The sequence below is a fragment of the Halichoerus grypus genome, chromosome 5 (genome assembly GCF_964656455.1).
Source record: "Halichoerus grypus chromosome 5, mHalGry1.hap1.1, whole genome shotgun sequence".
Classification (NCBI taxonomy): domain Eukaryota; kingdom Metazoa; phylum Chordata; class Mammalia; order Carnivora; family Phocidae; genus Halichoerus; species Halichoerus grypus.
In genome coordinates this window covers 23,552,383-23,577,674 of record NC_135716.1, presented here as the reverse complement: position 1 = coordinate 23,577,674, position 25,292 = coordinate 23,552,383, and the positions used below count along the sequence as shown (strand labels likewise).

Sequence of the window (25,292 nt, the reverse complement as noted above, 5' to 3'; positions counted from 1 at the left end):
AGCTACACGTAATAACTAAGGTTTTACAGTTTACCACCAATTAGTATCGTTGGCAGCATGCATTTTTTAAAGAGTGCTTCCAGTGGTCCATTTATGAGGACGTTTTGTCTAAAACTGTATTCCCTGTAGCTGTAATTTATTCATTGGCTGTGCTAAGAGCTATGGTAAAATGCCAAACAAAATGAAAAAGGCAGAGGGAAATGGATTTCTGTTTACTAAGTGGGGTATTCCTATTTTTAAAGGCAGCTCTTGTCAGCAGATAAACTTCCTAAAACTAAAATAAAATATCCTTCAGGACGTCAAATGCATATGGAGATGGGGGGAATTCGTGAGCTTAAACTTTATCAGAGGATTCTCACTAAAATCTGAGAAGAAAGTTCTGGAAGTATTTTGGTGAGCCACAGAAAGAAGCCAGCCAGAGAGTTTAAAACACAAAGCACCTTCGCACCTTACTCTACTGGGATGTGTGCCGTTGGGGCCCTGAGATACCTCACTTGAATATATCCCTCAGAAGAAGCGAAGAGATTGGCCTGGCATTCTCGGGTCCTAGTTCAGAACCACTCTTCTGAACGTGCCTAACTTCTAGCCCCCAAAGCAGCCAAGAGGACACTTGCAAATTCTGAAGTTAAAGTGAACATAAGCATTCTTTCCCTGCCCTGTGTTTACGTGAAACAGGAGAGTCCTCTTTTAGAAACACTTTTTATGTATTTTCGAACTTTTAACGTTTCTCCTTTCTGCCTAAATTAATTTCACCAAATTCTGATAACCATTAGTTCGACTATCTGTTATGGGAAGTTCCCAGAAATCAATCATTTTCCTCGTTTATATCAAAAGAAGCATAATGCATTACTAATGATCTCAAATATATCTCCCCATAACATCGAAGGCCATTTCACCATCAATCACAGGTGCTCTCAAAGTGACTGTGTTAAACTCTGGGGGAGCAGGCCTTGCAAGCCAGGGAACGGCACACATCCTACCACAGACCAGGCTGCTTTATAAAGCTTTTCCTCAAACAGTCTAACAAGCTCTTACCGAGTGAAGCTTCTGGTAGAGGCCACACGCGTTGCATACATATCCGCCATTTGCATTCTTTCGCCAGAGAGAGGTCTTTGTGGTCAAGCAATTGGCACAAAAAACACCCGAGCCTCTACGCCTCTGAAACGGGGGGGAGAAAAACACAAGGTCAGGGGTGAGTCACATGATCAGTGGAGTTAGACCAAATCAACCCAGGAGTTTTGTCTTCAGACTGGCAACAATGACAGTATAAAACCACACTGCCCATAATGAGGTCAGGTTCAATTGTGTTTAATAGGCACCACTGATTTTCATTATAATTAACCCTACAGTGATGGATGAGGTGTGTGCGACACCAAAGGCTTTTCCCAGAAACAGCTTTAACTTCTTGAACTTTCGGTTCTGTGCCTTTAATGATGGCTCCTAAATGCTGAACCCTAAAATATACCTTTTAAAAGTGTCACGACAGAAGTCGCAAGACAGAATGTGGCAATATGTTTAATATACTTCAGCAAAGGGGGGGCCACAGGCTACCTGAGCTTTAAAAATATAGTCAAGCGTGGAATAAAGGCGGCATGGAAACCATTTAAAATTAAGCCCAATTTGTGTCTTTTTGGGGGGCATTCATGTAACACAAGTATTAAGAGAATATCACACACTCAATTCTAGTTTGGGGGGTTGCAATGGTAAACTTTGAAAGAGAACACCGTCTATTTCCCAAAGCTGAGGGGACCAGTCGAAACTTGCTGTCAACTTGAAGTACAGTATTACTGAGAGCGCTTAAGAGGTGCCCGCTGAAGCCAGACAAGCTAGTCCCATCAATGGCTATTTATTTTATTTGCCTCAGACTTGGAAATCACAAGCATTTCCGAATACAAATTGATTTTAGTGGGCTGAATTCTGTAATCACCAGATTCAAAAATAATCTAAGAATATTTAAAAGTAGATAATTAGTATTGCTTGTTCCATTCTTGCTATCAAGTAATGATTCCATTAAACCCATTGAAACAAAAGTCAGGCTGTGTTTGTAGGCGCAAATACTAACAGGCAGGAAATGAAATGCTCCTGCTGCAAGGAAAAAAAAAAAAAAGACAGCCTGAATTGCAACTTCCCTCTCCTTTCACTATGAAGCGAAGCCTTTAATGATAAAATATGCACGTTAGATAAGGAGTGGAAAAAATGTTGCTGGAACCCAATTTTATTATAAATTTAAAATTACAAATACCGTAAGTCAAAATTTCAGGGATTCATAAAATTTAGGCAATTTATTTAACTTGAGTCCATACTGTAGACCAGTGGTATCCCTGCCAAGAAAATACAATGGTTATAATTGTACTCTGATACATTTCAAATGGAAAGCTTTCTGCAGACATAATTTTGGCTTCAAGACTGGAACACTTTCTTGGCATTGAAAGGGCATTTGATTCATCGGGTGTTTCACAATGTATCACTAAAAAGACCTGGTGAGCAGCCAGTTCCCTATAGGGTAATTTTTCCATCCAGATGCAAGTGCTATCAGAGGCCCTCGTCAGCTAAACTAATTATGATCTTGCAATTGCTGATGCCTGCTCACTCTAACATTCGACATCCTCCATTAATCATCAATACAAGGAAAATGAATGAAACGTAAAGAAATGAGGGCTGGTAAGCTGCACAGCCATAAAAATCTGAAATGAGAGCAATAATTTAACAAGATCGGGGGAATGTTTTTAGTGCGCACAAAGTCAGGCTAACAATTGCCCTTTTCAACCAAGAACACGATTTCATTAGTGTAGCAGGTCGTGCTACTTTAGGTGATGTAATAAAAGCTAGATTTTTCACAAAGATAATCTCTGGCTCCCCTTTTAGTCCCTCTCCGCCCAAGTCAGGACCAGGAATGAATGCATCATGGTTAGAGCAATGGCAAATGCTGGGTGTCAGTCCACAAGTCCCAGTTGGGACCTCCTGCAAAAGCAGAGACTGCTCCCTTCTAAAAATCAATGAACTATTAGATGCTATGTTTATCAAACATTCTGGGGCCCCCTTTATCTGAAGTAAGCTGGGGAGCCTAGTTAGGTTATAATTGTGAAACTTCCCTGGGGCCACGCCATCTTTTTCCTAGATCTAAATAACACGTTTGGCAAATAAACACCAACTTGATCCACATAAAGGCAATGTAAATGTCCATTTGGAAACTAACCCACATATATGGCTGAGGCTCAAATCTGAATGTGTAACCATTCACTCCAGCCTGCTTTTCTTTCCTTATGCCCTGGGTGCTTGACACAGCATGCCAAAGTGGGTGTAATCCTGGTTTCTGAGAGCATTTCAATCCTTGCACAATTTTGTGCTTAATTCTCTTGCAAAGAAAGTGCCCTTCATTAGTTAGAGGGAAAGTCCTAAAATTATAGCACTGGTTTCCACAGGCATATCCTGCTTTAAGCAGCACTTAAGCTCCACTAAAGAGGCATATTTTGGGAAAACTACATCTTATTTTAAAGACATCAGGGGTACTCTGGATTCATTTACCCAGAGTCAGTACAGCATGGAGGTTAATAATCAGATTTAGGAGTCAGACTACTTGTATTCAAAACATGTCTCTGCCTTTTGCCAGGTGCAACTTTAGGCAAGTTACTTAACCTCTCAAAGCTTCAATTTCTCCATCTTTAAAGTGTGAGCCGCTGTAGTATGTGGGCAAATGGATGCATTAAAACAGTTCCAGGGATGTAGTAAATACTCAGTAAGTTAGCTATTTGTAAAAGGGATACAATTTTTTTTTTGGTAAGAGAAAAATACTTGGCTAGCTTTGTTTTCATCTCCTTAATCTACTTTTTGAGCATTATAGAGATGCTTAAGACATACAGTCGGATATTATCAAATGTATTTCATTTGTGTCAATCTTATCAAATATGAGAATGGAAAGTTGAGTCAGAGTGAAATATCTAGGTGTTCACACCTAGAATTCAATAGAGCGTACTTGTGTGGGGGTGGAAAGTAGGAGGGAGGTGAGAAATATTTCACATATTAAGTTAACTCCCATCTAAACACATTTATCGCTTTGGTAAGCACTGTACCACTTTAGTTTTGGTGCATTTGGAATTTCTGGAAGCAGCAGAGAAGGTGGCCTATGTGGATAGTATGCTTAGCTGTGTGACCACAGAATCGTAACTATGCCACATCTCTCTCAACTACAACACGGATGAGAGCCCTGACCTGGTCACTCTGTGTGTAATGTAACCTGGCTGGACACAGTAAAGCATCTTTTTGAAGTTATCAACATCCTTAGCCCAATCACGTGTAGAGAAGCAGGTCTGTCGCCAAAGGAAGGCGGAATAGAAGTCTCTCTTGCCCCACTTTTTAAAAAACACGCTTGGCCTTGTTAAAGAGAAAGAAAGGCACCGAAGACTTTATTTCATTCATAGTTTATCATGCATGACAGAGTTTTAAAATATTTTGTCATTCTCCTTTACACTGTGTGTGTTAAGGACGGAAATCATGACTCCTAATGGTCATCAAATATTCTAAGTAACAAGCACCTAGGACAGTGCTCTGTCTTGAAAGACTAAGCGTTAATAAAGTTGAAAATAATCTACTGGAATTAAAAGAAAAGAAGGAATCTCACCTGCTATCATTTTTTTTATCATTAATAGTCACTCCCATTTTTGAAAAAAGTTTTTAAAAAATATTCCTTCTAAATGTCATCCATTTGGATTGACAAATTTATTTCCAGTTGGGCAAAGATGACTAATGATGTTGTAGAAAAGAAACAAGAGAAAAGAAAATCAAGACTGTTCCAATCCTACAATTCACACTTATTTTGGAGGAACAGTTGAAGGCAGGTACTTGCTAGATCCTGACGATACAAAATCAGGTAGAACAAGACTCCAATTCTCCTTTATATACATCATTATAGTCATATGTTGTCGATGTTTCTATATGTGCACATGTGTGTTTAAATAATAAGATTACTTCTCCTTTTCTACAAGCTGGTTTTTTTTTTTTAATTTTTATTATTTTTTTGAGAGAGAGAGAGCGGGAGAAGGAGAAGAGGGAGAAGGAGAGAGAGAATCTGGAGCAGACCCCCTGCTGAGCACGGAGCCAGACATGGGGCTCGATCCCACCACTCTGAGACCATGACCTGAGCCAAAACCAAGATCCAAAGCTTAACCAACTGAACCCCCCAGGTGCCCCCAAGCTGTTTAAGAGTTAATAATATTTTGTATCTCCATGACATTATGCAGGAGAGAGGAGAATCGAGTCACATAGATAAGGTCCCTTCTGGAGAGTTCGTGAGAGGAATCCGAGCTAGGGGATGACACCACTGGTGTACCTGAGGGGCATATTTAGCATGATTCTTATGCTCCTCTCAGGCTTGTATCTCTGAAGCCACAGACCCACTGCATTCTCTGCCCTTGGACTTCTCCAAGTGCCCCTTCTACTTCTTTGTTGCCTTAACTGAAGGAAAGAGTGAGGGAAGGTGGGCCCCAAACCCAAATCTACAAGAAAATCACCTCAAATGAAAATTTCTAAAGAGAAAATTCCAGAAGCAACAATTCAGGGACCTGTTTTTTGTTTTTGTTTTTGTTTTTTTTACTTCAAGTTTTACAGCTTGCCTAGTAACTTTTAGGTCACATTTGTGTTGTCTCTACATAATTTCTGTTGGCTGATAATTTGCTGTGTGAAAAAGTAAGGGTGGTGATAGAAATGGTTAGTTGCAAGGATTTTTGAGGCCAGCCAAAGGCTAGCAAGTAGTTTTCAGTGATAATTACTGAGAATTCTTGGGGATCACTTGTTTCCTATCCACGTTTCAAATGTATTATGACAACAATACTGATTTTCAAAACAGCAATTTAGGTGATGAATTTGGACAATCACCCATGTTAGGATTTGAAATAGAAAATGACATACACATCTTTTAATATAAGTAACTTTAAATCCAACATAATTTTTTTTCCCCTGCTTTGAAGGGCAAGAAGTATAATGACTAAAATAACAGATCAAACAAAAAAAATTAATTTAGGTTCACAGCTAACCACTGTGCAGTATCACTATCATCAAATTTTTCTGAAAGCTTCTGGTTCAAATTTTGCTTTTAGGGGGCTTAATTCTTTTTTTTTTAAAGATTTTTTTTTTTTTTTATTCGACAGAGAGAGACACAGCGAGAGAGGGAACACAAGCAGGGGGAGTGGGAGAGGGAGAAGCAGGCCCCCCCGCGGAGCAGGGAGCCCGATGCGGGGCTCGATCCCATGACCCCGGGATCATGACCTGAGCCGAAGGCAGACGCCTAACGACTGAGCCACCCAGGCGCCCCCAGGGGGCTTAATTCTTTAGTCAGTTATAGATCAGCGGGTTGAGCCTTGGCACGTGTATTGGTGAACCCAGATGTGTCTTAAGAAAAAAAGTGAAAAAAAAGTTTTAAAATTGGTTTAGCTGTTTCTATTACTTACATTATTATTGAAAAATCAGCCCAAAACAAACATTTGAATCAGTTTTCAAATTTCATTAACAAAGAACTGATTTCATTTGATTAATAAGAAATAAATTTGACTGAATTATTCATTCAAGTGGCTTAACATTTAGAGACATGGATATTTATCTGCAAGAGATTAAAGTCTCCATTGGAAAAGGAGTTTGTGCAGAAATGATCCTTTATATTAGTGTTCTATGTATAAGAACTATACTGAAACCATGTAATTACATAACAAGCTTTGATAGGCAGAGTATTTACTCACATTTTTTATGGTTTTAATATCTTAGCCATTTTAAATCAAATCAATCTGAAATTTGATATACACGCTGTTAGGGCAGATATACCTCAAATATTTTTTAACTTTAAATAATTTCTGTGTTTACTTGATTGTATCAAGAATCTTTTGCAAACTTCCTTTTAGGGACGTGTACAGATGGCTGTGATAGAAACTTCTGGTACAATTTTGCAGTAATAAAATTTCAATGGTAAATTTAACTCCGTTTGGTTTTGGGAATGGAATAATTATTGAATGTCCAGCATGTGCCTGGCACCGAGCTACCAACTGGGGGTTATAGTGACGTATATGACAAACATGGTCTATGATCTAGGTTTCCAGTAGAATGTGCTAAAAACACACTAAGTGTGGAGTTAATGTGACACAAATTGAGATGTTCATAAACACTGAGAGTTTAATTTATGCAAATTATATGGAAACTTTTCTGAGGAAACCAAAGTATATTACATCAATAAATCTTATTTATTTATTTATTTATTTTAGATTTTAAAGTAATCTCCACACCCAATGTGGGGCTTGAACTCACCACCCCAAGATCAAGAGTCATGTGCTCCACCAAATGAGCCAGCCAGGTGCCCCAATACAGCTCATTTGAAGGCTGACAGTTATCTAATGATCAGAGAGCTTACTCTCTGTGCTCCTTTACCGAAGTGGGTAATAATAGTCTAGTCATTTCAGAAACAAGCTGATACTTGTTCATTATCCCATAAGTAATAATGTCCTAATGGTAGGACAATGATCAATAACATTGCCCTACCGACTACCAAAAAAGTTGATATGAATTAAATAATGTATTTATTATTACTATCATGTAGCGGGTTGGCATTCAATAATTATGAATAAATGATGATTAGTATTTTAGTCATTATCACTGTTACTTACCACTGAGTGACAGAGAAGGCCACCTCTTCCTCCAAATTCTCCCCAAGCGAGGATTAACCAGCTACTGACTACGTATCAGTAGATAATACAGAATGCATAGAATGCAGTGCCTAAAACCACTTAAAAATAGATGGTGGCTTGCAACAAACATCTTTAAATTAATAGCCAGAATTTTACCCAAAGCACAGGCTACCTGATATTTTAGGAAGAGCAGGGAAAGAACACTGCCAACACAAAGCAATAGCTACCAATATCTTGGCTGACTTTTGCTCCAAATAGAATTGTGAAGAACAGTGCAGTTCAAATGGGCTGCACAGCAAGTCTCTGCCTGATTCAGAACAGCCCTCTTTGCCCTCAGATTTCTTGCCAGAAAACTGAAGAGACTCTACAAGGTTCAGCCAAACATCCATCTTACGATCTCCTATCTCAGAATTTGGAAACAAAATCTGTTTACCCTGCTTAAATTCACTTCCTCAACACATCAGCAATGATAATGGAGACCAGTGTAAATAAAGCTGACATCCCTGGCTAGGAGCAATGGAACCACCTCTGTTCCAGGACATGAGGCAACACATACTCTAGTAATCATACACTGTACCCAGGTAGGAATGCACCTGAGACTTACTGCACTGACACATCACCATGTGGGAGTTGCCCCCCATATCAGGAAATGCTAGTGTGCCAAACACATTAGCTCCATTTCTTCTGAGATGCAACTGGTGACTATTGAAGTGGATAGCAGACAAATCAAGATTTTGCAACATATATCCCACACTTCAAATCATTCATAGAGTTTCTTCAAATCAGCAGAATTTACAAATTTATCACATACATATAGAACCCATTACGTAGGTCTGAAGGACTCCATCTCTATTCTTTGACTTACCCCGTATTTGGTAAATGAGCAAACCAAATATCCAGTGTCATGCCCAAATGACATAAAGAACCAGGACTAGAAAAACCCAGATCTCTGGAGTTCTGCCTACACTGTTTCTGTACTACTGTTCTGCATTTACAGCAATATGTATTCAGACAGCTAAAACTACGGTGGAAAATTTATGTCTGCACTGTCTTTTTTCATTCCACGTGAAAGTCATTATTGTCAAAAGAACTACTCAAGTCTTTCACGGCTTCTATTTCTGCCACCATGGATCCATTTTCACCTTCAGCTACAAAACTCCCTGGAGGCTTTCTCCACAGGGACTTTCTTCCATGCAAGTGCCAACACCTGACACTGGAAAGGAAGAAAAAAGGCTTTTTGGAGGCACAGTTAAACAATTTTAGCACCTCTTAAGCAAACTTCAGCTTGAGAACAGAGCTGATTGTTTTAATAAATTGACTGCACATTTTACCTAACAGTCTATTTTGTAAACACATTTATTATGGGAATTATCCACATTATACAAAATAAAAATCTTAAGTGATAACGATAAAGAAGAAACCTGTTGTAGAAAAAGCCTAACATCCAAAGGGTTCGGCCTCTGTGCACTCAAACACAAATAGAGTTATTTTATGTATTATCTATGAGGGGTTGCCTTTATAATAGATAATGATGAGGAGGATGGTTATTTTGGAAGAAACAGAAAATACCAAACGATAATCAGGAATTCTTTTCATGGCGTGGTGCCTGGCTGGCTTAGGCGGTAGAGCATGCGATTCTTGATCTTGGGGTTGTGAGTTCGAGCCCCATGTTGGGTGTAGAGATTACTTAAAAAAAATAAAATAAAATCTAAAAGAAAAACGAATTCTTTTCATATTAGCTAACAGATTATAACTGGCCCACAAAGTGTTTCCATCCTCATGGCATTCATATATACATCAGTGGTTCTTCACTGGTTCCTAACATTCTTTGATAAAATTTATGACACTCTCCCCAGGAAAAAAAAAAAAAATATGTAAAATACTTTACAAATAACTTCAGGCTGTTGAGAAGAATGTCCTTCACAAGATGTAATCAGGCATTTGGTATGGACCTGAATGCCTACAGATCTGAAGGTTAAGAACTCCTAACATCTATTATCCCAGTTTAGATCAAAATGAATTACTAGGTATTATTATTCCCCCACTTTCATTGATGAGGTAAAAAGCCTAAGAATGGTTCTTTGACTTATCTAGTATCAAACAGTACATCCTAGTCTCTAAGTCTAGATAAAAACACAGGACTGTGTTCTAGAAACCATTTCTCAATCAATTATCTGACAGAATTCTCTCGCTTGACTACTTTGTGTCCCTTCTTTAATAATCACCATCAGACATCTAATATTTCTCCAGACTTAACTATGTGTAGGATAATATGCATAGGCTTTGTTTCATTATCTGACCTCGTTAAAACGATCCTAAGAGACAGGTATCACCATTATTGTTGCTGTTGTTACTGTTATTCTTCTTCTTCCCTCCACTTTACAGATGAGAAAAACTGAGGCCTAGCAATGTTTTTCAGTTGCTAAATAGCAGGGCTAAGATACAAACCCAGGTCTGCCTCGCTTGAGAGCCACAGTGCTAAACTATGTTTCAGGCCCTGGTACTAAAGAGGCGATTGGGGAATTTTTACCAAAAATATTTCACCATAGCTTGGCTTTGAAGAACTCTTATCTCTTCAAACCACCCTACAACAGCTGATTGAAATTATGCAAGTTTTGAGGTACCAGAAAGAAATGACTCATCCTCGATCAGATATGGCAACGATCTGTTTTGAGGTTGACAGATACAGTCATAGGCAGAGGGACACAACACTGGGCTGAGGGAGGGGTGGGGGTGGGGAGGGGGATGGGTGCAGTACACGTGTTTTAGTCCTGCCATCTCAAAAAAGAGGAAAAAAAGTATGTAAAATAAGCCTCCGCTTCAAAGCAGAAAATTAGTCGACACCATTGACTTAGCTCCTAATAACGCCCGTCACATGGGAGGGCAGCTGTGAACCAGAATCTGTTTTTGCATTAGTCTTGGCTAGAGATGGGGCAGCAAAAACGACGCTGGGGTTTTGACAAGTTCTGTAAACACATATGTTCAGATAACAATTTACTAGGTTTACTTTATATACTTGTATGTTCCCTGGCAGAGACCTTTTGCAATGTGTGGTATCATCATTATTCAACATAAAACACTGCCAATTCTGAAAGAGGAGGTTATTTTAATAAATTCCTCAGATTTGGATAATATGAAAATATTTATAATTATTTCCCCTTAAATATTTCCCCTATTATTATATATAAAACTATATGTTCTTCATCAACCTATGGAGCTGACTTTGATACTTTTCATGTGTGATATAGTTTCCATTTCATTACAGAACAGTGAAGACCAAAATATTCTTAACTCTAAACACTTTTTACAGGCTATCAAGTTGAGAGGATACAGTACAGATCAGATGTTAAAACATAGCATGTAGTCTGCTCAGCAGAAGGATGGTAATTGCTGCTTATTTCCACTGAACAGCATACAAATTATGGAAATACAGTTAAATATACTGAAGTTCAAAACAATTAAGAACCATGTTAAAAATCTGCAGATGTGTGTCAACAAGAGACTCGGATACCAAATATGCAATTTGGACTAAATACTTGATAAGACTAGATTGGGAATACTTCTTGTACCATTTCATCCTCTAGGACCTAAATACAAAAATAAAATAAAATAAAATAAAAATTAAAAAAAACAAAAATAAAAAACTAAGAAAAATGAATCTGAATTTCATTTAATTTTTGAATCTATAAATAATTCTCTTAAAATGTCTCATTTGTACTCAGTTTTGTATTTCCTTGGAACACATAAAGTCATAGGTATTTAAATCCACCTTTCCAATGGTAAAAATAAGCACCTAATATGTTATGTCATTGCTCAAATAGAAGATGTATCTTTAAATGAGAATTCCGTTCCTGCTAGGGTTTAAAACCAAACTTGAGCAGATAATTTCATTATAGAAGCATGGTGCAGACAGGGAAATCAAAGCTGATTTTTAAAGTTTTAATAACATTATTTTAAAAAGACAAGTTGGAATTATGAATTTCCTTAACAATCAGGATGTAATTTTGTAATAACTGAAATCTTTCATGGGAAAACTGCTTCTTCAGTAACTCACACAGTCAATTACACAGGAAAGCACGGTAATAGGCTGTCCCCCCATCGCCCCCCCCACATTCAAACAGCTCACGTACACGACTTCCTTTTCCATTACCAACTTGTCTGCAGTACCATCTGTGAAAACGAACACATACCTTGTGCTGCCAGTTTCTGTTTTTGCACGTCCATTAGTGGGACTGGCTACAGCTGCTCAAGAAGAAAGCAATGATTGTCTTTGCTTTTTTATATATATATATATATATATATATATATATATATATATATATATATATGTATATTTCCCCTCCAGTACAACCATATCAGCACAAGGCAATACATCGTCCTGAGTAGGGGACTGCACTTAATAACCTGACTCGGACCTGGGTCTCTGTGTGATCTGGAGTTTGTTAATCACACTGTATCACATACCAAAGCAAGAACTACCTCATCGCATCCAGCACTCTCGAGACGACCCCTCAGTCACTCCTACCAAATGGAACAGTTAAAATCATTCTGTACTGTGACATTCTGTCCCTCGAGCAGAGTATCAGGAAACCAATACTGAGGCCTGGCAGCATAGCCTGAGACACAAAACTCCTGGTGAGTGAGCTTTTATTTCATGAGAGGGGCTCTGAAAATAAAACATAGCAACTCACTTTTCTAAAACTTTATTTTCCCCTGCCTGCCTCGTGTTTACATTATTTTTTTGTTAGCATTATTTTTCTCCTAGACAAACATGATTAAACTGTTCACAATCTTTGCAGAAGATGCAAATATATTAAAGCAAGAAATGACCTCAAATTAATTTTTTAAAGTGATTTGCCTTCAAGAAACATTTCTCCCTACTGTGGAGTAAAAGAATTAAAAAAAAAAAGAAAAAAAGAAAACATCAACTACCAAGTTCTTAAAAATATATATATAAAAAAAAGATTCATAGAGAAGCTGAAATTAAAAACACACACAAAAGAAAAGCAGAGATCCAAAAAATGGCTTAGATGTTTTCCTGTGCTATTCCACATTTACAAATTTACCCCAAATATATCAAAACTATTTTTCTTCATAAGAGGTATTTTGCTGTCAGTGTGTAAGCTTAGCTTTTTGGAACATTAGGATGCCAATTCTGCCTTAGCTTCTCATATACTGAATTGTCTTAAATCATCAAATGGCTCTGCTTTCTCAGCATTTAGGTATAGGAGATAGAGTGCTGGATTCCAATTATTTACAGATGCAAGTCACTCCCAGGGGACTGGAGCTATTAAAAACAAGGGCCTATTTTTTTCTTTCAATCTTTGCATTATCAGTGCACTGCACATAGTAGGCATTTAATTACTGACAGCTTAATTGAACTGACCTCTGTCAGAAGACAGGGTTCTGCTGATTTTAATAAACAGACATTGTGTTAAAATATATGTGTGTGTGGTATGTATATATATATATACATACATGCTATGATCAGCAGCTTATACTTTTTTTTTTTTTTTTTTTTTTTTTTTTTTTTTTTTAAAGATTTTATTTATTTTCTTGACAGAGAGAGACATAGCGAGAGCAGGAACACAAGCAGGGGGAGTGGGAGAGGGAGAAGCAGGCTTCCCGCAGAGCGGGGAGCCCGATGTGGGACTCGATCCCAGGACCCTGGGATCATGACCTGAGCCGAAGGCAGACGCTTAACGACTGAGCCACCCAGGCGCCCCAGCAGCTTATACTTTAAATGAAGCTTTATTCATGAAATATATATGGCAGTCATCATTACAAAAATAGGACTTAGACTGAAAACAGTTTCATTTTTGTGAAATGCAAAATAAAATTAAGTTATGCACCATATTTAGACTATATATTATATGACAGGAGGGAAAAGAAACGGACTTTGCTTGAGCTTCTGAGCGATCTGCAAAACTAGTCGAAATGGCATATGTTGATGTGTGTATTTGTGTATGTATACACATCAAAGTGACAGTCCATATACATACACATACACAAATATACATACATACACAAACGAATCCAGGGCAACATTTTATCACTGACATGTAGTGAGATGCTGCTAGTGGCTTTTATTTTCATTAAAACAATATCATATTTTATAAAGGGCTAAAATACCAATGATGTTGTTAAATTAAAGAGAAAAAAATCCCAAGAGTTTCCTGGAGAGTGGAGAAGAAATGTAATTAACTATGTGTACAAAAGACCGAAAAGGAAATGAAGGAACAGAGTACCTAGGAGAGTGACTTATATGTCAGCCTAATAATTATTGATTTTAATAGGTGGAAAATAAGACATCGATAACTTGTGATTTATTTTTATTATTGTGTTAGAGTCCTCTCAATTCACTTACACACTCAATTAACATAAGTGTAATTATATATGGGAGAATACTGAATGCAATGCTTGACATATATCAGGAATTCAACGAGCGTTAAATTCTTCCTTTCTCTCTTAGTTTCAGAAGATACTGAGTATCAATAGATATTAGATTTTAGAAAATACTGAATAGCTAAATAAGATTTTGGCATGTATATACACATATATCATTCAATTATCTAGATTTACATATTTATGCACATTTGTATAAAAGTTATGCAAAGAAGCTCTTATTTATTCTATTTTTACAACATGAAAAGAGGATGAATAATGATCCTAAAACTCTCTCACATTTAGGTGACTGTCTTAAAATTTATCACATCAATTATGTGTTTGAAAATACTATCTCTCCACCCTCTTTCTCTCTTCTATTCTTCATCTTTTGACTGTGTTCCAAAAGACCTTTAAGGATTTCATTACGTAAATAAACCAGTTTGGTGGTGACTTATTTACTTTCATGAGATTCATCAGTCTATCAAAGATACATGTCTCACCCTAAAACACAAGTGGAAATTTGGGGAAGGAATCCGTATCCTTTGGAATTTTCTAGAATATAAAAGAATGCTAGGTAGGTCAAGTTCCCTTACGAATATTACTCATTCTAGCTAGTTTTCTTCTTTTCATATAGTGCGATCACATAGCTTAATACATTATCATAAAATATGACAATGGATATTTAATTCATAGACTACACAAAGTTGATCCACTTAGATTTATACAGATCAAGATTTAGAAACCTCTGTACAAAAATTAATTTTGGGTGCTGGCTGTAAATTTATATCCATAAGCACTATTTGGAATTTGACATCCCCTATTTTATTTAAAAAAAAAATATATATATATATATGCACACATAATACATTAACATGCACACAAACATACACTTAAAATGTGTATTGCGCATTTACATGCATATTTCCTTTAAAAAAAGTGACTTCTAGGTCCTCCAGTTTAATAATTTAAAAAGTTCAGAGGGGACAATCTCGTATTTTAAAGGGTTTACTTTAAAAACAAAACAAAACAAAAAAGTTACACTTCTTTCCCAAATAAAGGGTTATATATAACTAGAAAGTAAAATATCTCTGACGAAAAAGTAGATATAAAAAGTGTAAGGACAGAATCAATGAAACTTAAGAAACCAGCAGGTAGCATTTCATGAAGAAGGAATAATTTATGTATGATTAAAAAACATTTGCAGATATTACATGCTCCAAAAATTGTGTACTCTCTGAAGGGCAGGTTAAGTAGCTAGATCTGATTTAAATCATCCCTCTTTTTCTATCTACTTTCCAATATTTTATTTCACTCATTGCACATATGTATGTATATACTTAGTGTGCCCATGTGTATATTTCCTTGGCAAAATAAAAATGGAAATAGTCATCTTCTTTTAAACTCATCCCAAATGGAGAAATAATTCAAAAATAAACAGAATAGACTGATTGGTACCAGACTAAAATTCAAAGCAATTCACATGTACAAAAAAAAAAAAAAAAAGAAAGTAAGGAGAGCCTTAAACATAAAAGTCCTAACTTTTAAAGAAGAAGAAAATCACCATTAGCAGAGGTTTAGCTAATTAGCCGATCTAATGCAGAGCTTTTATGTTTGTAGGTTTACAAATTTCAGAAAATGACCAAATTATTCCACTTATACCATTAACTTGACCCCTTCCAGAATTTGACCCTCCTAATAGATTTGTTTTATAAGATATGACATCTTGAACAGCTGTGCTATTCTTTCTTGAACTTGACTTTTTTTTTTTTTAAGCATGAAAATAGACTGATTTGCTAAAACATGAGTATTCTTTGGTAACAGTGGGGGGAGGGAGGAATCAGAAATGGAAAAATAATATGAGTTCCTATCTGAGCGAGTCATTTTGAAACTCAGAGAACACTGAAGTATTACAAACATTTGTGACTAGTTAGAGAAATGATGTAGAGAGAATTTGAAAATAATCACTATGAATTGAGTTCATTAACATAAGGAGGTATGATTATTAAAATGGAGAAGAAATTCATTTGAATGTTCTGATCTTCAAACCTCCTACCACTGAGTGGATGCCATTATGTGCTCGTTGCAAATTGCAGTATGTTTCAAGTCTGGTTAGTAAGGCTCTCTCCAGAATTTTACTTATAAAAACTAAATATAAATCGAGATTAAGTTAGACAATTTCAGGGAAAAGGTTTTCTAAATTTCTTACAGGGCAAATAACTTGCAGGCACATTGGGAATTTTAATCTATGCTAAAAAATACCTCTAGCTAGATTCTATTTAATATAGCAACTAAATAGTTTGATGTAACCGGAATACTGGTCTTACTCAGAACCCTCTTGATAAAAAGCCACACTGGATTTATAGATGAAGTAGGAAGGGGGAACAACACGGCATTTAATAATCACCGCATCTACCCTTACTCAATGCCCTATCAAGTTTAATCTTGCAGAGGTACTTAGGCTTAAGTGTTATTTTTGTACCTTGGCTCCAAATGGCATCTTGACTTAAAATTCCGTTAAGTACTTCAGAAAAATAATAAATTTTGCAGCACAGTACTAAAAGTACATATGAGGCTATTCTTAATTTCAATTATACTTTTAATATATTAGTGATCTGTTCATCCGATCGCTGCTTCTGATAGGTCGACCATTGTTTAACACAGCCCAAGCACACTGTTATTTTTACAAGAAGTGAAGGCATTTGGAAAAAAAAAAAAAAAAATCAGACAACTCTGTTTCCAGTGTCTCGGGGATAATTGTTACCTTTCTTCTTTTCAACTTTAAAAGAAAGCAGTGTCTGTTTTGCTCAGGGCAGCTGTTTAAAGTTCCTGCTGTCAGAATCTTTTCAACTTGAGTAGATTTAGGATTATTTAAAAATGATTATTGTATCGCACTAAGTCTTCTATTGCTATTAATACTTGAGCATCCTAATGTCCATACACAGCACAGTAATTAACCCAGGAGATACGTGTTCACACTCACCTTTGGGATGCACACACATATATTTTTACATGGGTGGTTCTAAATGGTTTATTTTTATTTAAAAAAGTTTTAGACAAACCTCTGATGGGGAATGTAATATTGGTAGTCCGAGATACAATGAAATTTTAAAAATATTTGGTCTTCTACGTCTAGTTCTGAAATTCATATTTCAAAGCAAACTCTGAAGACGATTCACTTACAACAGAGCAACTTCTATAAGCTGGTCCATTCTTTTACTTTATTTTATTAGGCAATATGCTATTGTAATGCAATCCCAGAACATTAGCAGAGAGGTTTTGCTTTAATTGTCATAAATTTACAAAAAATCCTTATTTTGAAAATATATTTTTCAGCTCATAGCTTAAATGATTGGACTTGCTTTCATTATTAGATAAATATATAATTTTTAACTTGGCAATACTGGTATAATTTTCCATTAGAACTACAATTAAAATTCATTTTCGTCCAAGCCATAAACATTGGTTTCCTTTAGCTTCCTTCTAAGTTGATTTAGATTTTCCTTAGCAACCAATGCACAGCCTTCTCCACCCTTTTATTTCTTTGAATGTTTATTACCTGTTGAAATCTTCTTGGCTTGCAGAAATAGCAGACAGGAAAGAAAAAAACTTACAACCTAAATGCCTGATATTTAATCAATAAAGGAAGGATTTTCTCCCTTAGGAATTCACTGCTCTATAAACTCTGCCTCTTCTCCTCTTTCAGGAACAGAGATGAAAATTCTCTGATTCCCACAAAATCAAAACCTCAAGTCACTACGACACACTGAAGAGCCTAAGAAACACGCACTTACTTACTTATGAATTACAGGTTATTCATCTATAATTTTTAAATACAACTGCTTATCACTTGCTATTACACAAGGATGACAAGGCCTCTGAGTCTAAACTCATACTTCTTCCAAAGTTTCTCAGAGATATATATTCATAATATTCATTATATTGATTCTCTCAGTGATAGAAAATCAACTTTTCTGGAGGACAGATCTCATTTCTGTAAGAAAGCAACATTTATTCAGAGTAACGCTGATGAAGAAGACAGCAGAACCACCTGGGTGGGACCCAAGGGTGGCAAACGCGTATGACGGACCATGCTGGTCGTGGGGACAATGACTGATAGGAGTCAGGACCACCACTGGCTGTTGTGCGAGGGCAGAGTTCGGCACCCTCTAGGAGGTCAGGTGTACCCCTTCACTGCTGGGTGGTGTAGCTTCCAGAGATTTGCTCAGGGTGCAGCTGGGGCCCCCGGTGGATCTGGGACTCGGGGTTGAAGGCTAGTCAGTCAGGACTGAAGGGGGCTCACCAGGTTGAGTATTAGTCTCAGCACTGTCATTTTGAGTAAAAGTTTGATGTAACTAGCAGATCGCTGGCGTGATCTCACGGCTCAAAAACGGGTGCTGATCATTATTCTAAAGACTTACAACAACGTTCTCTCCAAAGTCAGCAAAACCTGAATAAATTGGCAGCTTCCTCAGGTGGTGGTTTTGAAAGTCTACACTCACTTGGTAATAAGTTCTGGTATGTTTATTTATAAACGTCTTATTACTTTAAATTATCACCTCATGTAAGGAAGGTTCAGTGCCTTTGAAGTGTTTATAATTTTGAGGGGAGGTAAGGTAAATATACATGAAGCAATTAAGAGAATGATGCAAGAAAGCAGACATGTCTAAATACTAAGATTTTTATGATTCCTCTGCTTCTAAATGCTACAACAAGCGAGAAATGTGAAACATACACACTCGCACATGCACACGTACACACCCTCTCACACACATTCACACGCATGCAGCTGAGGAGCCCAATCCATGCAAGTAGGTGGTAGGACTCGAATGCACTTTCAATCCTTACTTATCACTGCAACTTTTAGTTTCTTTCAGTTGCTTGTGGCAGAAAATACAACCCAAACTAGATTAATATGAGGATAAATCTGATGCCTGCAAATGAAAAAACCAGGAAACACTGACTTTAGGCACAGTTTAACCAAGATTCAAGTGATAGCATGAGAGCATAATTTCTCACCCTCTGGTATATGTTTCCACTGCACTAACTACAGTTTCTCCCATATACCTTCTCTCTGGTTGGCAAAATGGCTGTTGAACATCTAGTGCCATATAGTTGACTGAACAAGTGAGGGGGGGAAACAGTGAGTCTTCTTTCTTGATAGCTCAACACAACGTCCTCAATAGGGCCTTGCTGGCCTAACTCAAGCCATGTCCCTTTCCTACCATGGCCAGATGGGATGCAGGATGGAATGCCTGCATTGGTTTATTAGTCCTAAAATCGATTCTCTAATGTGAGTTACAAATTAGCTGGGTGATCTTATCCAAATGCAGATTTTTATTTAGTAGGTCTGAGATGGGATCAGAGATTCAGTATTTCTCCTAAGCTCCCAGTCTGTGTAACAAAACACAAAGACACACACTTGAGCTCCAAATCTTGGGCAAAATCAGCTTCATCTGAACTAGATGAAATGAAAGTGAGGGAGGTGTGGATTTTCAAGGGAAAACTAAGGACTGTTATCAGAAGTAAGATATTAAAAGATGAGATAAAAAAATCAATACATTTCTTCTACCACCCCCCGCCCACACTCTTCTGTATGTTATCTATCCAGAGGAGGGATCTTTTAGTAAGTAAAGCATCTGTGCTGTGCTGACAGTACTGCTGATCACACCTGAGTGGCCCAACCAGGCCATCTAGTATTTTCTGTGGTTTGAATAATCCTTGAAAGAAGCCATCATTATCTACTCTTCTCATGTAACTCTCTTGAAAGAGTTGATCTATGCCATTTTCTTTTTTCTACAAAAGCCACACTATGAGGAGGTAGTAAATGATCACAATACCACCAACAGTCTGTTTAGAAGAATGTGGCAAAACCTTATTGTCACAAAAAAGCAAGGATGCCCCCATGGCAGGTGCCATGGTCAACTATTTGAGATTCAATCAATCCCATTTCCTTAGTTCACAATGAACATACAGGATATGTTTGGAAGGTTCACAATAAAAGCCCTTGTGGCCAGCTCACGTGAGAACGCTCCTGAAGGTTTATCTGTACTTGAAAGCCAATAGAGCTTTTCAGTAGTCACAGTGATGACAAAGGTAGCATCCGATTTTTTTTTTTTTTTCTGAATGCATGTTCTTACGGTCCTTTGTCAAATATCAGAAAGTGTTAAATGGGCCAATAACTGTTTCCATGGGCACATGTGTCAGAAAAATAACTTATAGACAAATGTATCATCCTTATCTTCCAGAAAGGCTGAATTACTACATTAACAAGAAGAAAGGTTTACCCTCTTTCAAATGAGGTATCTAAAAATATATACGTCTTCTGATCCTATGTCTAGCCCTAGCTCATATTTACACTGTAAATATTAATTACTATCAATTTCCACTTTTGCTTTCTTCACTCCTTAACGAGCTGGTATACTCTTTGTTTGAATTCTCTACATCACTGGGCACGTCTCTAGTTTGGGTTATAACTCAGAGTCAAAGAGAGCATGAGACTACTTTCTATATTCTTTCTCAGGTAAAGAAAAGCTATGACTTTTATTTCCCCCTATGAAGTGAAAGCATCTTATAATCTAGCAAGTGACTGTTGTGTCTCATAAGAGTATTAAGACTAAAATACCTAAACTTGGCATGTATTTTCTATTTCTAAATGAAAGCAGGCCAATGTCATCCAAAAGATGTACAAGTGTCTAAAAAATAGAAAGTGCAAGGCTTACTTATTGCCAAAAGCATGTAAATCTAGTGCCAAAAGTCTTACATGTACAGGATTGCATAAAAACCAAGGCCATGGCCCACTAAATGTGATAATCGGGTGATACGTATCTGTCATCACTTACTTATTCATTAATACTTAATACCATTCATTGACCATCTGCTTGGTGCCCAGTACCATGCTGGATGATTATGGACCCATAGCTATGGACCTATAGGGACTATGGACCCATAGAAGACATGACCCAAGGTCTCAAGTTGCTCACCAACAATCAGAGAAGCCATATAAGCAAAGACCTGGTAAGTGCTCTAATAAAGCTATCTGTATTTACTAGGTTATGCTTCAGGAAAAAAAAAAAAAAAAAAAAAAAAGAGCAAATAGCCAATTATTCTGAAGGGTCATGAACATGATGCACACAGAATGTCTTGTGCTATGCCAGTCACATAATACATACATGTTCAGTAAATTAGTCTCTTCCTTCTTTATATATTTATGTAAAAGGGGGTGGGTGTAAATAACAAATGATATCATTGTCTCTTCCAGTTCTTGCATTTCAATACTTTTCAGTAGTTTTTTCCAGATGATCTGAAGTAATCTCATTGGCTTTGAGACTCACATTTCCTCTCTCCCTTCTCCCTTCCTTTCTCTCTCTTCCTCCTTCCATCCCTTCTTTCCTCTTTGTTTCTTCGCCTTTTCATTTATCATTTCATTTTCAGACTACTCAAGTTCCAGGCATTACACACTAGTGATTCTAAGAAAAACTGTATTTTGCAATAAAACAAACACTCCAAGAACATCTTACACAGTTACTAAAGCCTGATCCAATACACAATGACTGGTGACTGACTGAGGCAACCTAACATAACATGTATTCTTAATAAAGGTGAACTAATGTTAATTTCATTCAAGATACTTATTTAAGTACATAGTAAAATGCACTCTAGGTTTGTCTTTTGTTGCTGTTTGAGGGGAGGGAGCCAAATGGTCTCAATTGCATATGGAGATAGCATTAGATGTGTTTCTTTTGCTCAACTTAGACAGTCAACAAAGTGCCTGAGTGTAGGAGTGTGGATGACGAGTAACTCCCAGCTTCAGTCATGCATTTTCTATAAACTAGGAATGGGGCTATTCACCCCTGGGGCACGGGGAAGCAGTCAGTGAGTCTTTCAGGATGGTGGTGTTGTGATTTTCATTTCCTGGCACAGCATAGTGCTAAATGCAGGAAACTGGGATTAATTTTTCACTGGAACAAAGTTATTTTATCATTCTCCTTTAGTACTCTCCCCTATTTTAGAAAAGAAGGGGTAGGACCTCTGCACTGCCATTTTCAGTGATGCTAACAAGATAAATTAGAACACGTGACATGGATATGAAAGTACAAATCATGTCACAAGGCAAGGGATTTTAAAGAGCATCAAATGGACAGACACTGAACTTGTTAAAATGGCAAAGACACCCAGAGCAGAGACACGACGGAGTCATTAGTTTTTCAACTGACCTGTAAGTAATTTTCCATACTATCCTCTAGGACAAATGGGGTTCACTGTGTCGTGTTCGTCAAGTCTTTACAAAGTTTGTTTTAAAAGTAAATCACTGGTAAAACTGAAATTTATTTTAATAACGAAAATGTTGTATTTAAAGAGCCTAGTTTTTCCCCATTAGCCACAGGGGACATTTTGTACGTTATTATTAGCACTTTGCAGCTAACAAGCAACTTTTAAACACTACTCTGCAACAGCTGTAAGGCTAAACCTTCCAGTCATTGGTCCCTTCTGCTGAACATCCAGAAATGCAGTGTTATGACATGTACAAACATCCACCCTAACTTCCTTTCAACTGAGAAAGCTCAAGATGGTAGGAAAGGGGAGACCAACAAGAATCTGCTCCCTTACTGTACACAGTATCTCGCTCTCTGATTAGAGCCCAGGGCACACTCCTGGGGAAAGCAACAGCTCTGCTTTCTGTCTTTTCATTCCCTTCTCCCATTAATGTTATTTCAATTGTGTTATGGGCTGCACTTTACATCTAAAAAGAAACATTTAGTTTTATTTGAATGCTTAAATGATTAATGACCCTCTAGTGTAGCTGTCCTCTCATAATTGCCATAGAGTAAGCTGCAATTTACTTTTAAAATCCAGACCTCTGGGTACTATCGCGAGCAAACGATAGCTCAGGCATTGGCCACTACGTAGAGTTCATTTTTTAAAAACTGCATCAACTCCCCAGTATTCTAGGTGGACCATTTCCTAAATGTTTACGTCAATGGAAAGTCTTGAAACTTATTATGGAAAAATCAAGGCATTGCCACACTGTTCAATGAAGGAGGGTAGGTGTGCACCTGAGAACTGGAAGATAAAAGGAGAGGGAGGCTCGAATCACTAAGAAGGATTGTCTGGACGGGCCAAGACTCCGTGTTCTTCAAAAGGAGGACCATTTTGCATTTCATCCGAGAGCGGTGCACAGCTGTCCACTGAAGGGGAAGGAAGTAGTTATGTGCACCTATCATGTAATCAAGAAAAGGTGCCTGTGAGTCGTAACAGGACCATGTGAGTTTTACACTTTTCTATTTTATACAGCTAACATCCTCATATCCCAGTGCAAGTCAGAACAGCAGTCTACATAAAACATGTAACTCCTAAAAATATAGCTGTTTACATTTATATAATGGAAAAAGATGTGATGTTTGCTTCCCAAGGTTTCAGCAGTGAGCCTAATAATAAGTTTGTATTGCTCTCCTAACTTTATTTTTTGGAAAATGCAAAATGCATTAAAGAATAGATTCTAAGGCATCGCTGCAGAGCATATTCTGTGTGACAAAGGATAATGGGCCGTCATAGGATAAAAATGGACATTATCAAACCACAGTGCCTGGGAGTCACCTAGATAGCGCTGTCAGTTTGTTGTGTTTTTCTGTTTAAGTCTTCTGGCTAAAATGTTTTCTGACTTTTGTCTTGGCCAATTTTGGGCCACACCGAATGTTAAATAAACTATTATTTAATCAAATACAGGCATATTAGTCTCACTCCTGCTGACAACTTCAATTAGAATATTTTTGCTTTGTTAAAAAAAAAAAAAAAACCCTCATGATCTTTAAACTGTTAAGGCCTCTGCACAACATCTGGTAACAATTTTTGATATATCCAACCATCAAACTTGTATCTCCGTGAAGTGGTTTATCCAAGATTTGTTTTAATTAGGCCGCCTTTCTAACTTCACATGGCTTTCAAAAGACAGAATCACTCAGATGTTTTAAGCTGTAAACTTACTGAAAGGTTCAGAGGCTATAATTAGAGATCCACCAAGGTGGACTATTTCTGTTCATTAGCTAGATAGCCAGGTTAATTTAGTTGCCTCTTTAAAAGAACAAGAAACTATTTCTAACTTTAGCACATTAAAAAAATTTATAAAAGCTTCAAGCTGCTTTTTAACACCCTACTCTTCTTGCTGGTGCTCCTATCAAAAGCATTTGAGTCCAACACTTTCCATAGGGACGCGTATTCCAAATGTATATTTCTCTACTTGGGCAGCCCGGTTCAGTTTTAACGTCTTCCATTTAAATGAAGTACGTAGGATTGCGAAGACAAGATCACAAAGAACAGCATATACCTGAACAATAAATATAAAAATCCATCAACTTCTAGATTCATTTTTTTTTCTGTGTCTTTCTTTTTTTGTTTTTTTATTATGTTATATTAATCACCATAACTTCTAGATTCATTTTAAGAAAGCATCTTCCCTCCATCAACCATAGCTTCTGGTAAGCCACCGTTTCAGTAAGAAATTACACTTACCTTGGATGTTCTTTTTTAATATATTTGCCTCTGTCTAAACCTTGGGGAGTATAAAAATCTCCACTCATTTATTTGCATCACAGGCACAGATTAAAGGCAAAAGTAATGTGGAAACTTAAAACTATTTATTTTATGAGGTAACTATTTAAAAATCCACTGGGAAAATAATGAAAAATGGCCTCATTATCCCTCTTTTTTGGTGAACCAGGCTTCATTCTACCAAAATAAGTCTCCCAGCTCTGTGTGTGCGTGTGTTTGTGTGTGCGTGCATGTGTGTGTGTTGAGGTTGATGGTAGCCCGTGGCTTTCCTCCACAAGTTTTTTATGTTACTCCCTTTGAAGCGCTAGCACAACTTTATAGCTTTGTATTATTATTAAACTTCTTCATCAATGCAGGGGTTTCTCATTGGTGTTCACAAAGCCTAAGAATGGACCCACAGGATCACTAACATTTTAATTCCTTCTGGATAAAATGGACTGACAGCAACTGTAGTGAAGTTCACTATTTGGTCTACATGATGCAATGCATGTGGATATTTGGAAACACTTGGAGGACTGACTTAAATGTCATATTTAGATTCACTTGTATTATATAAACAGTCAAATTCTCAGAGTAGATGATACAGCGTAGGCAGCAAAAACATTTTCACCCACTGATTCTCTGAAGGAAAAAAATACATCTGCTTTTCTATTTTTGCTTACGGAAATATGGGAGAAAAGTATGAATCTTCACCTT

The 25,292-nt window shown here is 37.1% G+C and overlaps 1 protein-coding gene across 9 annotated transcripts in view; it reads right to left on the bottom strand.

The window, feature by feature from the left end:
- Window positions 1-25,292, bottom strand: part of TRPS1 (transcriptional repressor GATA binding 1) — a 255,464-nt gene that overhangs the window by 8,709 nt on the left and 221,463 nt on the right. For all 9 annotated transcript variants that reach the window (XR_013447732.1, XR_013447731.1, XR_013447733.1 and 6 more), the window contains one exon: window positions 1,036-1,158. Coding sequence is in view for 6 of the 9 variants with exons in the window: in XM_036120295.2 (XP_035976188.2) it covers window positions 1,036-1,158 (123 nt within the window). In the remaining 3 variants the exon portion in view is untranslated. The remainder of the gene's footprint in view (window positions 1-1,035; window positions 1,159-25,292) is intronic.